At 37.3% G+C, this 12,984-nt stretch overlaps 1 protein-coding gene across 10 annotated transcripts in view; it reads left to right on the forward strand.

The window, feature by feature from the left end:
* DDAH1 (dimethylarginine dimethylaminohydrolase 1) overlaps positions 1–12,984 on the forward strand; it is a 231,930-nt gene that overhangs the window by 189,248 nt on the left and 29,698 nt on the right. For all 10 annotated transcript variants that reach the window (XM_057310506.1, XM_057310511.1, XM_057310508.1 and 7 more), the window contains 2 exons: positions 6,113–6,212; positions 12,640–12,713. In XM_057310506.1, coding sequence (XP_057166489.1) covers positions 6,119–6,212; positions 12,640–12,713 — 168 coding nt within the window. In that variant the 5' untranslated portion in view covers positions 6,113–6,118. The remainder of the gene's footprint in view (positions 1–6,112; positions 6,213–12,639; positions 12,714–12,984) is intronic.

The following is a 12,984-nucleotide window of genomic DNA, read 5'->3' on the forward strand; positions in this document are numbered from 1 at the left end:
TTTGTAGCCTCTTCCCCCCCCATTCCTCTAGAATGTCTGAGTACACATTTTTATTCAAATAAATAAAGTGAACATAGTCTGTTTTTAAGAGTCTTATATCTTTTCCAATATTTATTTTCATTTGACTACATAATAGATATATAAATTATCTTCTTGTTAGTGACAAGTTATATAGGGAAGAACACAAACTGCAGAGTAAAGTTCTCTGAGTTCAAATCTCAGCTCTGCTGCTGTAAGACCTTGGGCAAGTCACCTACTGTGCCTCTGCTTCCTCACCTCTAAAACAGAAATAATGCTTGTACTTGTTTGATTGGATTATGAGGGTTAGATTAGTTAAATATGAGTTCTTAAGAGATTGGCACATTGGAAGACTACGTAAATGTTTGCTGTTATCATTGCTAATTAAATTCCTCCTAAAAGTTTCATTCTTCCAATAGCAGAGGATTCCAATATGTTTTTACTTAGGAATTTTTAAGACTGAGTCATTTAGTATATTAAGCCTCTCCTTGATCTTTTTTTTTTTTTTTTTTTTTTTTTGGTAGGTCTGGTTAGTTTTAGTAATTTAATTAGCACATGTGGAAAAGTTAAGGAATAAACCACTCAACAAACCTCAGGCATCCCAAAGTTGAAGGGGGGTAATTCATATGCAAGCTGTCATTGGTGAGCATTCCTGGTGTGGTTTATACATTCTGTTCCTATTACTTAGCATTTCAATTATACTATACCCTAGCATCCTAAGGCCGTAGCATACAGAAATGTCACTCATCTCTGAAATGAAGAGATCATGGAATCTAGAGTCACCTGGAATAGAATCTTGCCATACCAAGTGGACTTAAATGTACAGAGCTGGAAAACAGAATGCATGAGTTCAATTCTGTTGTGGGCTTTGCTTTGTGATGAGACTTCAGGAAAATCATAATCACACAGTTCAGTGAATAGGAACACAAGCAGGAGCATGGACTCAGGAAGCTTGACTCAGCAGATCAGTCAACCTCCTCTAGCTTCAATACGTGTATGTAAAATGGGTATACTAATGCCTATCCTTACTGCCATCACAAGTATTTCATTATCACCAATATCCATAAGGTATATCTGCCCCACTGGCTTGTTATTTTCCCAGGAACAGAGACTGTGCTTTTGTGTTTTTCTAAATATTTGTAGCCTGATTGAAAAAAAAAAATTGGTATCTACTAAATGTTTGTTGAACTGAAATGTTGATTAAATGAGAAAAGATATATAAAAGCATGATAGAGACATTAAGTATTGTTATAAAATCAGCCAAATGTTCACTAGTCCAAGTGGCCACAGGATCAAAGACGTGCTGATTAACAAAGAACATTGAAGTGGTACAAATGAAATGTGGCCTTTTGAATGTGACCAGGGACGACACAGTGTAACTTTGATGTATCAACAAGTTTCAAGCCAGCTGTGCCTTGACGTGATAGAGACGTCACATCAACTTCTTGAGCGGCTTCCTCGGCATTATCTACATGTCACACTTAACACTGAAAGGCTAAACAAAATCAACAAATTGAGAAAATGAAACTATTTGACTACCAGCAAAGCCATGTTGCTGCTATTCAGCATTTAAGAGCTAGATAGGATAACGGTATAATTTTAAAGCTCTTATAATATGATACGATGAGTAATAAAGGGACTTGGAACATTGAAATGGGCATTGAAAACCTAGTGGCAATAGTGTTGATAGCACAGCTCCCAACACGTGGCAGGTCTGTGGGGGACAGAGACCTATCGGCCACAGACCAGCCAAAGCCAAGGTCCTCATTTGGAGTCGTAAGATCTGGCACCGCACTGAGCAGAAGCAGCTACAGGAGAGCAGCTTGGCAAACAAGTTGGTGCAGACTCTTAATGGGACTGCAGCACAAAACTGCTCATCAGGCCTTGTGAACACATTCATGACATCCAAAGTGAAGATGTGAAACATTCAATGTGGACGTTGTTGAGTCAGCAAAGGCAACTTTGGACAGGGCTGACTGGAAAATGTCGGCATCTCAGTAAAGAATATTGAACTAATTACAGTGCTCTTGCAAGCTATCGTGAATATAACTTCCCAATAAAAATGTGTAAGGTTTATATTTGTTTTAGTATTTTATGTCTGGGGGAAATTTTGCAAGAGGAAAAGAAGAGTTGGGATCAAATGGTATATTTTTGTCTTTTATTTCTTTTTGAAATGTAGCCACAATCCAAACCAAGCACCGAGCTAATTTTAGGGCGAAACAATAACACCAGCAAGCACTGGTATTGAGTGCAGTGTGCCAGGCACTATGTATTAGCTTATTTGTTACACAATCCCTGTTAGAGAGAAAACACTATCCCATTTGTAGACTAGGAAACCAAGGCTCAGAAAGTGTAACGCGTCCCAAGTAACATACCTAATAGTTCAAATCCCCAATTCTTTCCATTCACAGTGAGAACCCAAAAGGAGTGAAATGAGAAGACAGAGTGATGATGTAAACACGAAGGACAAATGAGGGAACAGAAATGAGGGCTGTGAAAGAAGGTGAGAAGAGAGTAGAACAGAAAATGTAGGGAAAGGGACCTGGCATTGAAAAAGAGGGGGGAATTCTTTAGATTGAGTCCTTTAGAGTGGTCCTATCTTCAGAAACCGTAATCATTCTGTATCATCTTGGCTGACGCTCCTCTGAGTCCTGTGCGACATCTTACCAGACAGGCCCACTTCCCACCTTATGTAGCACAGCTAGGGGGCTGTTTGAAAGCAGGATTGTACAAGAAATCTGCCTCATAGCCTGACAGAGTCCAGAAGCTGGAAGGAAATCAAACTGGCATGATTTATACTTCAATGTGTCTTCAGTGTATGTGTTCTAACTTTACATTGGCTTTGCAGAAAAGACTGTAATTTTAATTCACTGGAAAGCAGATGGGATCTGTCATGGGAGTAAAACATAAGAAATTTGTCCGAATGTAAGAAAAAGCAACAGCTTTCTTTTGTGGGTCAGTTTCATAGTACAAGTATTTGTCATTGGGTCCACATAAGCTGATATTCATCAAAATGATAGAAGTCCTATCTAATATTTATTGAGCAATAACAGTGTGCTAAGTGCTTTACGTGTATCTCATCATCAGGAGGAGCCTAGGAACTTGGTACCATTATAACTAACCACCCATTTTAAAGATGAGAAAACTGAGGTACAGAAAGTTAAACAAGCTATCACTGGCTAATAAGTAGCCGATTGGGATTTGAATCCCAGGCCCTTGATGATAACAGTACACTATGCAGACATTCCCAGGGGATGCCTCTGTCTGTGTAACCCCAAGAGCTCTACAGTGTTGACATTAGTACTCCAGGGGAAAAAAAAAAAAGAAAGAAGGAAAAGGAGGTGGGAAGGGAAGGAAGAAGAAGAGGAAAAGATAATGACCTCAAAACTAGTACCAGCTCTTGAGAAAGACATGTGGGTTGGATGGTTGGAAGCCACAGAGGTGGTCCGAACCCACTGTGGTCAGGGAAGGAATCTTTAGCGAAGGATGGGAGAGGAGCAAAGAGGGGGCAAAAAGTAACGGGAGTACAAAATAAAAGAACAAAACAAAGTGCAGTCAGAGTGGAAAGGGGACGGATAAAGGCCTCGTAAATTTTTAGAGTATGAAAATAATACCGTTAGGTTTTAAATTAATTAAGGTTGTTTCTCTGATTCACCCCTGTATTTCTAATTTCATGGGCTGAAATGAACTATTCAACTCAACCTTTAGAACTAATGCTGTTTGTCTGACAGTTTCTCTCCACCCTGAGTAATGCTAAGTTCCACTCTGCAAGGTTAGTGTCTCAGGGAAAGGTGGGTGTGTTGTTTGGTCTTTTTTTTTTTTTTCCTCTTGAAAGTTAATTAAGTCAACATTAACCATGGCTATGTAACCGCAGAATGGGCAGTTTCTTTGAAGGCTCATGGTTTGGATCTTTTCCTGCAAAAATTCCCACTTCTTTAGTTATATTTAGTATTCTAACTGCCTGAAAAACTGACTTGCTCTGGGTCCGTGTGTCAGGGCGATACTGGGCCTTGTTTGCAGCTGAGTGTGTCGGCTTCGTGGAACCGCTATGCCAAGAGTTTGCGGTTCTCAGTGTACAGCCTCCGGGTTCAGCCTCTCTTGCTTCTTCTCCAGAAATTTCCCTGGAGTTAGCATTGCCAGTTTGATGCCATATGGTTCTACAATTCTCAGAACTATTTACTTGACATTTAAAAATTTTTTAAACTTGTCCATACCCTTAACTCTGAAAGTAATATGGTATCATCAATGTTTGTGTTATGGACCTATCCTGATGACTTTGTTTATATAGATGTGACTGAATAGTTAAGGAGAAAAAAAAAAAGTATGAGCCTTGCGCAAAAGCCAGTTTTTTCATATTGGTGCAGCTGTTTTAACTTTTAAGAAACCACAAGCATTTTATCCTCTGAAACTTTAATTTGAAAGACACAGGACTTTTAAAGAAATACAATATTTCTGAAACTGGCATATAATAGCCTCCCTACTTCTGTTCTCTTAAATTCCTAAGAATTGAATAAAGTTCCTCTTGAAACTCTTAAGAATCGAACAAAGTTACATATATATTTTTCAGACCATAATACATGTTATTGCTGTATCCCTAGTAATCTTTGAAATGTTAAGTTACAATAGAAGCAGTAACATCATAAGACAGACAAAAGGGACAGTAGCTACATTCTAAAGATCTCTCTCCATGCTCAGAGAATTTTCCATAGACCCAGAGGCAGATGACAGAAGGAAACAGTTCTGTGTTTTCCTGAGTTCACTGTAGCCCAAGCCATGGTAAATGTTATTTTGTTTCTTTTTTTATGCTACGGTAATGATTCCCCTTCCTGTTACATAGAAAAACCTATTCTGCTGTTAAAAGAGAACACTAGATATATTTATTACAACATGAAGACCATGTTGTCCATGGAAATAATTTTTTATTGTTCTGAGTCACTCTGGTTTGTGGAATTTTTACATGAGTTCCAGGACAAGGATGAGATGATATATTTATTTTAATTTGTATCCTCTTTTTTTCTTGACTGCATGAATGTCAGGCTTGTTGTCAGAATCTTTCCATATTTTGATTACTGGAGAAGTTGCTCTGCTGTAGTTGTTTCTCCTAAACTCTTCATTGACAATTCAGTATGTGTCCTGGGCATGCTGTATTTTGGCAGAACTTCCTCCTTTTCTCGGTATCATGTGATCTCTTGTTTTTCCTTTGGCCCCTATTCTTGTTTTCTTGATGTAGGTCTTCACCATGTCAAAGGTTATAAGAGACCTTCAGAAATATTTAAATTGTTGAGCTGCTGGAAGGACTTGAATTAAACTGTACATTTCAAAAGGCATTTGTTATGCCTTAAATTTTTTTTCTTGCATAAAAATAAACCTCACTGGAAGTATTCCCTAATTCAGCCCAGAATATCTGTGTGCTTTACACTATACCCTGCAATCCTGGAAAGCCCCGAAATTCATTTTTCAAGTATTCTTTGGTTTGATTGAAATTACTGTATTTGTTAATCACCCTTAGGGACCTAGATTAAATTTAATTAGCAGTTCAGACTTACAGAGAAGGTTCTGACATTTTAGAAAATATTTGAACAGAAAACAATGACTGTCCTGTGGGCTGAGATTTCAAGTAACTGGTTGTTGTCATTGATACTTCTTCCATATATTACTCAGTGTATGCAATGCTGACTGACTTACTGACTTAAGGTTTAAAATTAAATCTTGTGCTTTCTGGCAAGAATTGGAGGATTTGTTCTGCCTTCCACCTTTCTTGACTCATATGCCCTAACTAGTCAGCCTCCAACAGTGTCCTAACCAGTCAGCCTCCAACAGAAAAAGGGACTATAATATTGACTTTAGCATAGACTAGACAGAGACAAAATGGACAATTTCTAATAGATAATTTTTTCTCTTGCAAATGGTCATTGCAAATCCAAACTACACTACATATATTCATATATTCACAAGGGTGTGTGTGTGTGTGTGTGTGTGTGTGTGTGTACGCACTTGTGTACGTAAGAGCATGATTCAGTGTTCAGAAGTTTTAGATGGTTACTTTTGTTAGAAAATTGTAGGATACCAATCTGAGTCATTTTATTTTCAACAGGTTGACATGATGAAAGAAGCATTAGAAAAACTTCAGCTCAATCTAGTAGAGATGAAAGATGAAAATGCAACCTTAGATGGTGGAGACGTCTTATTCACAGGTATCTTCATCCTCACCTTCTCCTATCCAAAACTACTTCTAATACCTGGCTTGTATTCACTTAACTGTAGGGTTGTTTTTGTTTGTTTATTTGTTTTGTTTTTTAATTACCAAAGTAAAAATGCTAACTGCAGGGAATTTGGAAAATATCGGAAAGCACAAAAGAGAATAAAATGAAAATGACCTTTCATTCAAAGATAATCATTTCAACACTTGGGTGTATGTCCTTTTAGTACTTTTGTATGCATGCCATATTTGTGTATTTTTTACAAAAATGTTATCAGCATGTACCTATCATTTTGTAGGTTACATCTACTGTATTCTACAATGTGAGTTTGTGGTTTGCATAGTTTTGCATTGCATGTTATTGTTTCTGGTTTGTATTTAAAAGATTCTTAATTCAAGATGTGTCGTTTACAAATAATTTTCTTGCCCAGACAGCAAGATGAATTTAAATTATTTTCAATGCAAATTGATTTGGCTTCAATGCCGGATGAATAATAGCAGAACTCAACGAAATACAAACAGCTAATATTATTATGGAGCTAACTAGAATCAGTTTTTATAGTGGGCATAATATTACTGCTAAAGAAACAGTAATTGTAGCATTTAACCTTTCCAGCTCCTTATGATCATATTATTGTTTTGCAAAAGTCATGTGCCAAAATTTGGATCCCCCAGATTCATTCTAGTTATACTGATAATCAAGACAATCGATAATAATTTTTAATTTATAATGAGAATTTATTTTCCCCTGAATGTCAGAGAATAAATACCTGTTTCATAGATGTACTCCTACAGGGATTTGGGAATGTAGCCCAGGTGGCCCACTGAAAACATGAAGCTTCTTAGAAGTCTAATATTTTAGCTGATGTGGCTTTTATATTGAATCCCTTGTATATAGAGAAAATATAGCCATCTTCATTTTAATATAAACATAATGCTTTGTATTACTTACATTTTGATATAATTCATGTTCTTTGAGGAGGAGAGGTATTTATCCTGTGACATTTGAATAGTTCCTTGCTCAGTGTCACATATCTATGGGTGTGGCCACTGCGTTGCTGAGCTCCAGGCAGCACCATTCTTATCACAGGCTTTTGAAAAGTACCCCCTGAAGTTGTGCACTGCACAACCTGGGCTACCGTTGTCACAGGCAATGGCCCTGCCTCTGGTGCGCACCCATTGAGCCATAAGAAGACATAACAAGGGGTCAAAGAGGCCTACCCTGCACTGTCAGCTCTCGCCGCGTCCAAGCCGACTCAGGCATTCTTTCCAATCTGCCTAGTAAGTTCCCCTTAGAATATTCTTTGTGTCTCCCATTGATGGCACTTTCATTCTTTTTTGGCAGCACAGAATAACAGCCTGTTTCTCTTAGAAAATAGGCTTTTGTGAAAAGCTAGACGTGTAAATCACGCTTCCTTACAATAAAACTCTTTTTTACTGGAACATAGCCATATAATAAATAACTTCTTGTAAGCAGGTACTGATAATATTTGAAGTATGGTTTAAAACAAGCTGATTCACAGCCATTTAGCTATCTTAACAGCTGAGCTGAACAGATTCCATAAAAATCTTCTCATGTTATGGCACAGTTTAGTCTGTAAGAACCTCTTCCTTTGATCAAAGATCTTTCCACAGCATTTCAATCCTGGTGCCTTTGCCCCAACTTCTAACTAGGTGCCTAAATACCGAGGCTTGCCTTTGACATTATCTGTAAGCTTATTTTGGTAATATTCAATCCTTATGTTAATATCTTGAAAGTTATTTTACTCAAAACTGAGATCACGTTGGGATCTCTTGGCACCTCATTCATGCCTGACGCACGGTCCTGCCTTCTATTTCCTACTTCTCAGTTTTTTTTCTTTCTTTTTTCTTTTTTACATATAATATGAAATTTGCCATCTTAACCATTTCTAAGTATACAGTTCAAGTGGCACTAACCACATTCACAGTATCATGCAACCATCCCCACTCAGTTTTTGGGTTCAGCAGATTTGGGTAAGAAACAAAATCTGTAGCACTTTCCACGCATTCTGGGTCCTCCTCCTTGTGTAACTCAGAGCTTCGTTAACAGCTGATCAGGAACTGGACAGAAGGAAAGCCGCTATCCAACCCCAGTTCTACTGGGAATCTTGTGAGTCAGGCGAGCAGCTACTGGCAGAAATTATTTCAATCCTATTTCTCTTACATAGATATCAGCTTATGTCTACTTTCATTTTTTTATTTTTGTGAAATATGGAGCAATTAAAAACAGAGTTATAAATGTGTATGTACAGTTTAAAGACCAATGATAGAGTGAGCACCTGGTGCCTGCCACCTGGCTTTAAGAAATAGAATATTGCCAAGACTATAGGAGGCCCACTCCCAGCCTCTCTCTCCTTTCAGCCCGGGGTAACCACTGTCCTGCATTTTGTAGTAATCAGTGCCTTGTCTTTCTTTGAGTTTTACCTCAATCTATGCATTCCTAAATCATATGTTGTTTATATATGAGTATTTATATATGTTTGCTTGTCTTATAACTTGATATGATTAGGGTCATACTGTATGATGAAGTATTCTATGATTTGTCTGCTTTCGATCTAACCTGATGCGTATAGCGTGGTTTTTTGTCTTCACTGCTGTGTGGTAGTCCATGGTTAAGAATTACCACAGTGCATTTATTCATTCTACTGCTGATAGATATTTGAGTGTTTTCCAGTGTTTTTCAATTATCTTCAGTGCTGCTATGGACATTCTTGTGTGTGTCTCCTGGGAATGTGTAAAAGAGTTTCTCTAAAGCGAACAGCTAGAAATGGAGTTTCTGGTGATAAAGTCTTTTTGCTCCAGTGAAATGTATATGATTTTCTTCTTGAATCTATTGATATGGTTAATTGCACTAATTGATTTTTCTGATATTTGATCAGTCTTGTATCCCTGGGACGAAGTCAAACTCCATTGTGATAGACTTTTTTTTTTTTTTTAAGATTTTATTTATTTATGTGACAGACAGACAGCCAGAGAGGGAACACAGCAGGGGAGTGGGAGAGGAAGAAGCAGGCTCCCAGCAGAGGAGCCTGACGTGGGGCTCGATCCCGGAACGCCAGGATCACGCCCTGAGCCGAAGGCAGACGCCCAACGACTGCGCTACCCAGGCACCCCGATAGACTCTCTTTTTAATTAGAGCTGGGTTTAGTTTGTTAATTTTTTTCTTAAGACTTTTGTTTCTGTGGCCTGTCATTTTTCTTGCTTGCTTTCCTTCTCTGGCTTTGATAAAAGAATTATGTCAACCTCATAACGTGTATTAGGGAATATTTCCTATGTTTCTGCTCTCTAGAATCAGTAGTAGTTGAATTGTGCTTTCCTTGAACTTTGGTAGAACTTACCTATGAGCAGGCTCTGTGGGCCAGGTGCTTCCTCTGGGGGGAGATTTTAAACTGATTCAATTCCTTCAATGATTGCATGACTGTTGAGGGTTTTCTGAGTCAGTTTTTGTGAGTTCTGTTTTCTAATATTTTATCTATTTTATCTAAGTTTTCCAAATGTTGGGTATAAACTTCTTCATATCTTCTTAATATCTGTTTTAAGCTTCAAACCCTATAGCTATGTCCCCTTTTTTTGGTAATGTTTACTTGTGCCTTCCAGTTTTCCTTTTGTGCCAGAGATCTGTCAATTTTATTCATCTTTTCAAAGAACCAGTTTTGGGCTTTGTTGAATTATCTCTCTCTTGTTTATTTCCCTTCCTCTTCCTGTTTCTATCTTTAATTCCTTCCCTCAAATTTCTTTGTTTTTATTGTTCTTTTTTTCTTACGTTTCAAGTTGGAACTTTGTCTCTTTAATGTTGAACCTTTTCTCGCCTTAAGGCAAGCAGTTAAAGCTATATAACTTTCCCTCCGAGTACTGCTTTAGCTGAATCCTTTGTGTTTTGATATATTTGTTATCTTTAGTTTTACATGTTTTCTGATTTCCATTATGATTTATGCTTTGACTCATTCCTGGATAATGGTGTTACTTGAAAAACATATTGGTCATTATTGTAAGTTGCTGGGGACACCATCTTACTACTCTGACAGTTAATACGTGGAGGAAAGAGTCAGACATTTAGCTATCTGTCCTTTATGAATTCTATTTCAAATAGACCAAATACTTGATTGAGAACGTTCTTCTTTTTAGAATTCCAGCCAGTAAATGTAGATTCCTGATAAAATAATGGATCTGCATAATGATCATGGGGAACGTCATAATGGAGGAATCAGGCTGATACCACCTGAACACACAGATTATTCTAGTGTCACTGACAATGTGGCTGTCAGTCATGTGCCTCATGATGTGATACAGTAATACAGCCCCACCTCTGAAGTAGTCCTATCAAAAAAAAATTTTTTTTAACAAGAATCTATTTAAACATCTACATGAAACTATGTGTTTACTGAAAATACAAAGGACAAAGGAATAGTTTCGTATTAGATAATACACAAGGAAGCAAGCAGTCAAATCCAGAACATAGGATCATCAATAGGACAAATGACCTGTCTTCTCCTATAAATGAATGAGGTGAAAGGGTGGATTGATAACAGAAAAGATGACATAAAAGACATAACAACAAAAATTTTTTTTAATATTTCCGTTCCAGAAGTTCAGTTATTTTCATCAGAAAGACCATTTAAGGAATTTTGGGGCACCTGGGTGGCTCAGTTGGTTAAGCGTCTGCCTTCAGCTCAGGTTGTGATCCCAGGGTCCTGGGACCGAGCCCCGCACTGGGCTCCCTCAGCGGGGAGCCTGCTTCTCCCTTTCCCTCTCGCTCTGCTTGTGCTCTCTCTCTCTGTGTCAAATAGATAAATAAAATCTTGAAAGAAAGAAAGAAAGAAAGAAAGAAAGAAAGAAAGAAAGAAAGAAAGACAGACAAAACCGACCATTTAGGTGTCTACACGATACTGCCAGAAACAGAAGTCCAGCTGACTTTTAAATGAGATAAGCAGTTTGCTTTTCTTTGTGCTTTGCTACCTTAGTCTTTTAAAATAGAAATAGTGCACATGCCACTGTTATAAATTTGTTTAAATTTGCTTAATCTGTTAAATACTTTTCCTAAAAATTGTGTATAAATCTAATTTATAAATCTATTTTTATCTTAGAAGAATTAAGGAAAATTTTTTAAAGTTTCAGCTGACTTTTTTTTTTTTAACAAAGTGAGTAATATTTTTGCCAAGTAAAAGATCTTTCCCTTAGTTAAGTTTTGATTTGTATGTAGTGAGTTTTCTCAAGGGACAACAGAGGTATACCATTACCAAACAAAAACAAAAAAAAAAAACCCTGTCAGTGTGCCACCAAAGAGTCCTCTGACTGCCAAGAGCATAAGCCATTGGAATTTATCATAACATCATTTGACCTAGGTCATTAACCTCTTTTTTAAGGACATCATGAGGATTAAGGTTGTAACATTTGTAAAGTCTATCAAGCAATTCTTTTACATGGTTTTTCTTCTTATGCTTTACCCTAATGTTGTGGATCAAAATATATATTGATTTCTCTTTGAATATTTTTTCGTATTTCATGTAGAATTCTTCTTCGAAGAATTAAGGGACATTAAGAATCCCCACCATTATATATTGCCTAACACTATCTACTATAATTGTTTGCTTGCCTCTCACTAGGAGACCATTTTTATTTGGTGTTTTGCCTTCTGAGAAGAAAATTTATGGAATTTCAGAAAAGCCAAACGACTAGAAAGTTCCATCCTTCTAAACTTTAGTATGTTGCAAATAGACATCTCTGATGTTTTGACTTGAAACAACAAATAAGAGTTTTAAGGACATCTCTTTAGAGGTCATGCCTGAAGACCAATCAGCCCTAAACTTCCTTTACGCAGATAGTTTCTCCAGCCTTTACATCATCTTTACAAGAAAAGGAATCTGACTTCATCATGAATGTCTAGTATTATTCTTTTAGGGAAAAAAAGGGAAGCATTACTAACTTGTCACTGCGATTATTTAATTTTTTATTACACAAGAAGGTTTAATTCCGTTATTTCCTAAATGGAACGTTTATTCTTTTATTGTGCTAAAATCTATACTACATAGAACTTACCATTTAACTATTTTTAAGTGTATAGTTCAGTGTGCAACCATCACCACCATCCATGTCCAGCATGTTTTCACCTTCACATGCTGAAACTTCACACCCACTACACTGACTTCCCAGTTCCTCCTCCCCCTCAGACCCAGGCAGCCACTATTCTACTTTCCACCTCTGTGCATTTGAACAAGTTTATTTCTAAGGATAATAGTTTGAAATCAGACCTGTGTAAAGAGAGCAGAGGTCAGAGTGCAAGCAGAGCTGCCTTGTGTGGTAGGAAAGAACTGTGCGGTGCTTCAGGGTCATTATTTACAGGTAAAGAAAGTGTGCCGTCATTGGTGCCATGTACTCACAGTGTTCCATGACATTTATTATAGGCAGAGAATTTTTTGTGGGCCTTTCCAAAAGGACAAATCAACGAGGTGCTGAAATCTTGGCCGATACTTTTAAGGTAGGTAAAGTTGGATCATTGATGCCCCGCATACAGTAATTAATAAATATTCATAGACACATTGAATCAGCATGTCATGAATAATAGTATCTATATGTCACCAGCTTCGCAAAATAATTCCTAATATTTGTACATTTGCTAGAAGTTTTAAGAGCTATCAAATTCAGATTTCTCAACAAATAGGCTGCATCGGGCTACCGTAGCCACATAAGACAAGGTTATGGACATCTTCTGTTTTTTCCCAGTGTATAATCATACAGCCACCTAGCAC

This window comes from Ursus arctos, unplaced genomic scaffold (genome assembly GCF_023065955.2).
Source record: "Ursus arctos isolate Adak ecotype North America unplaced genomic scaffold, UrsArc2.0 scaffold_12, whole genome shotgun sequence".
Lineage (NCBI taxonomy): Eukaryota > Metazoa > Chordata > Mammalia > Carnivora > Ursidae > Ursus > Ursus arctos.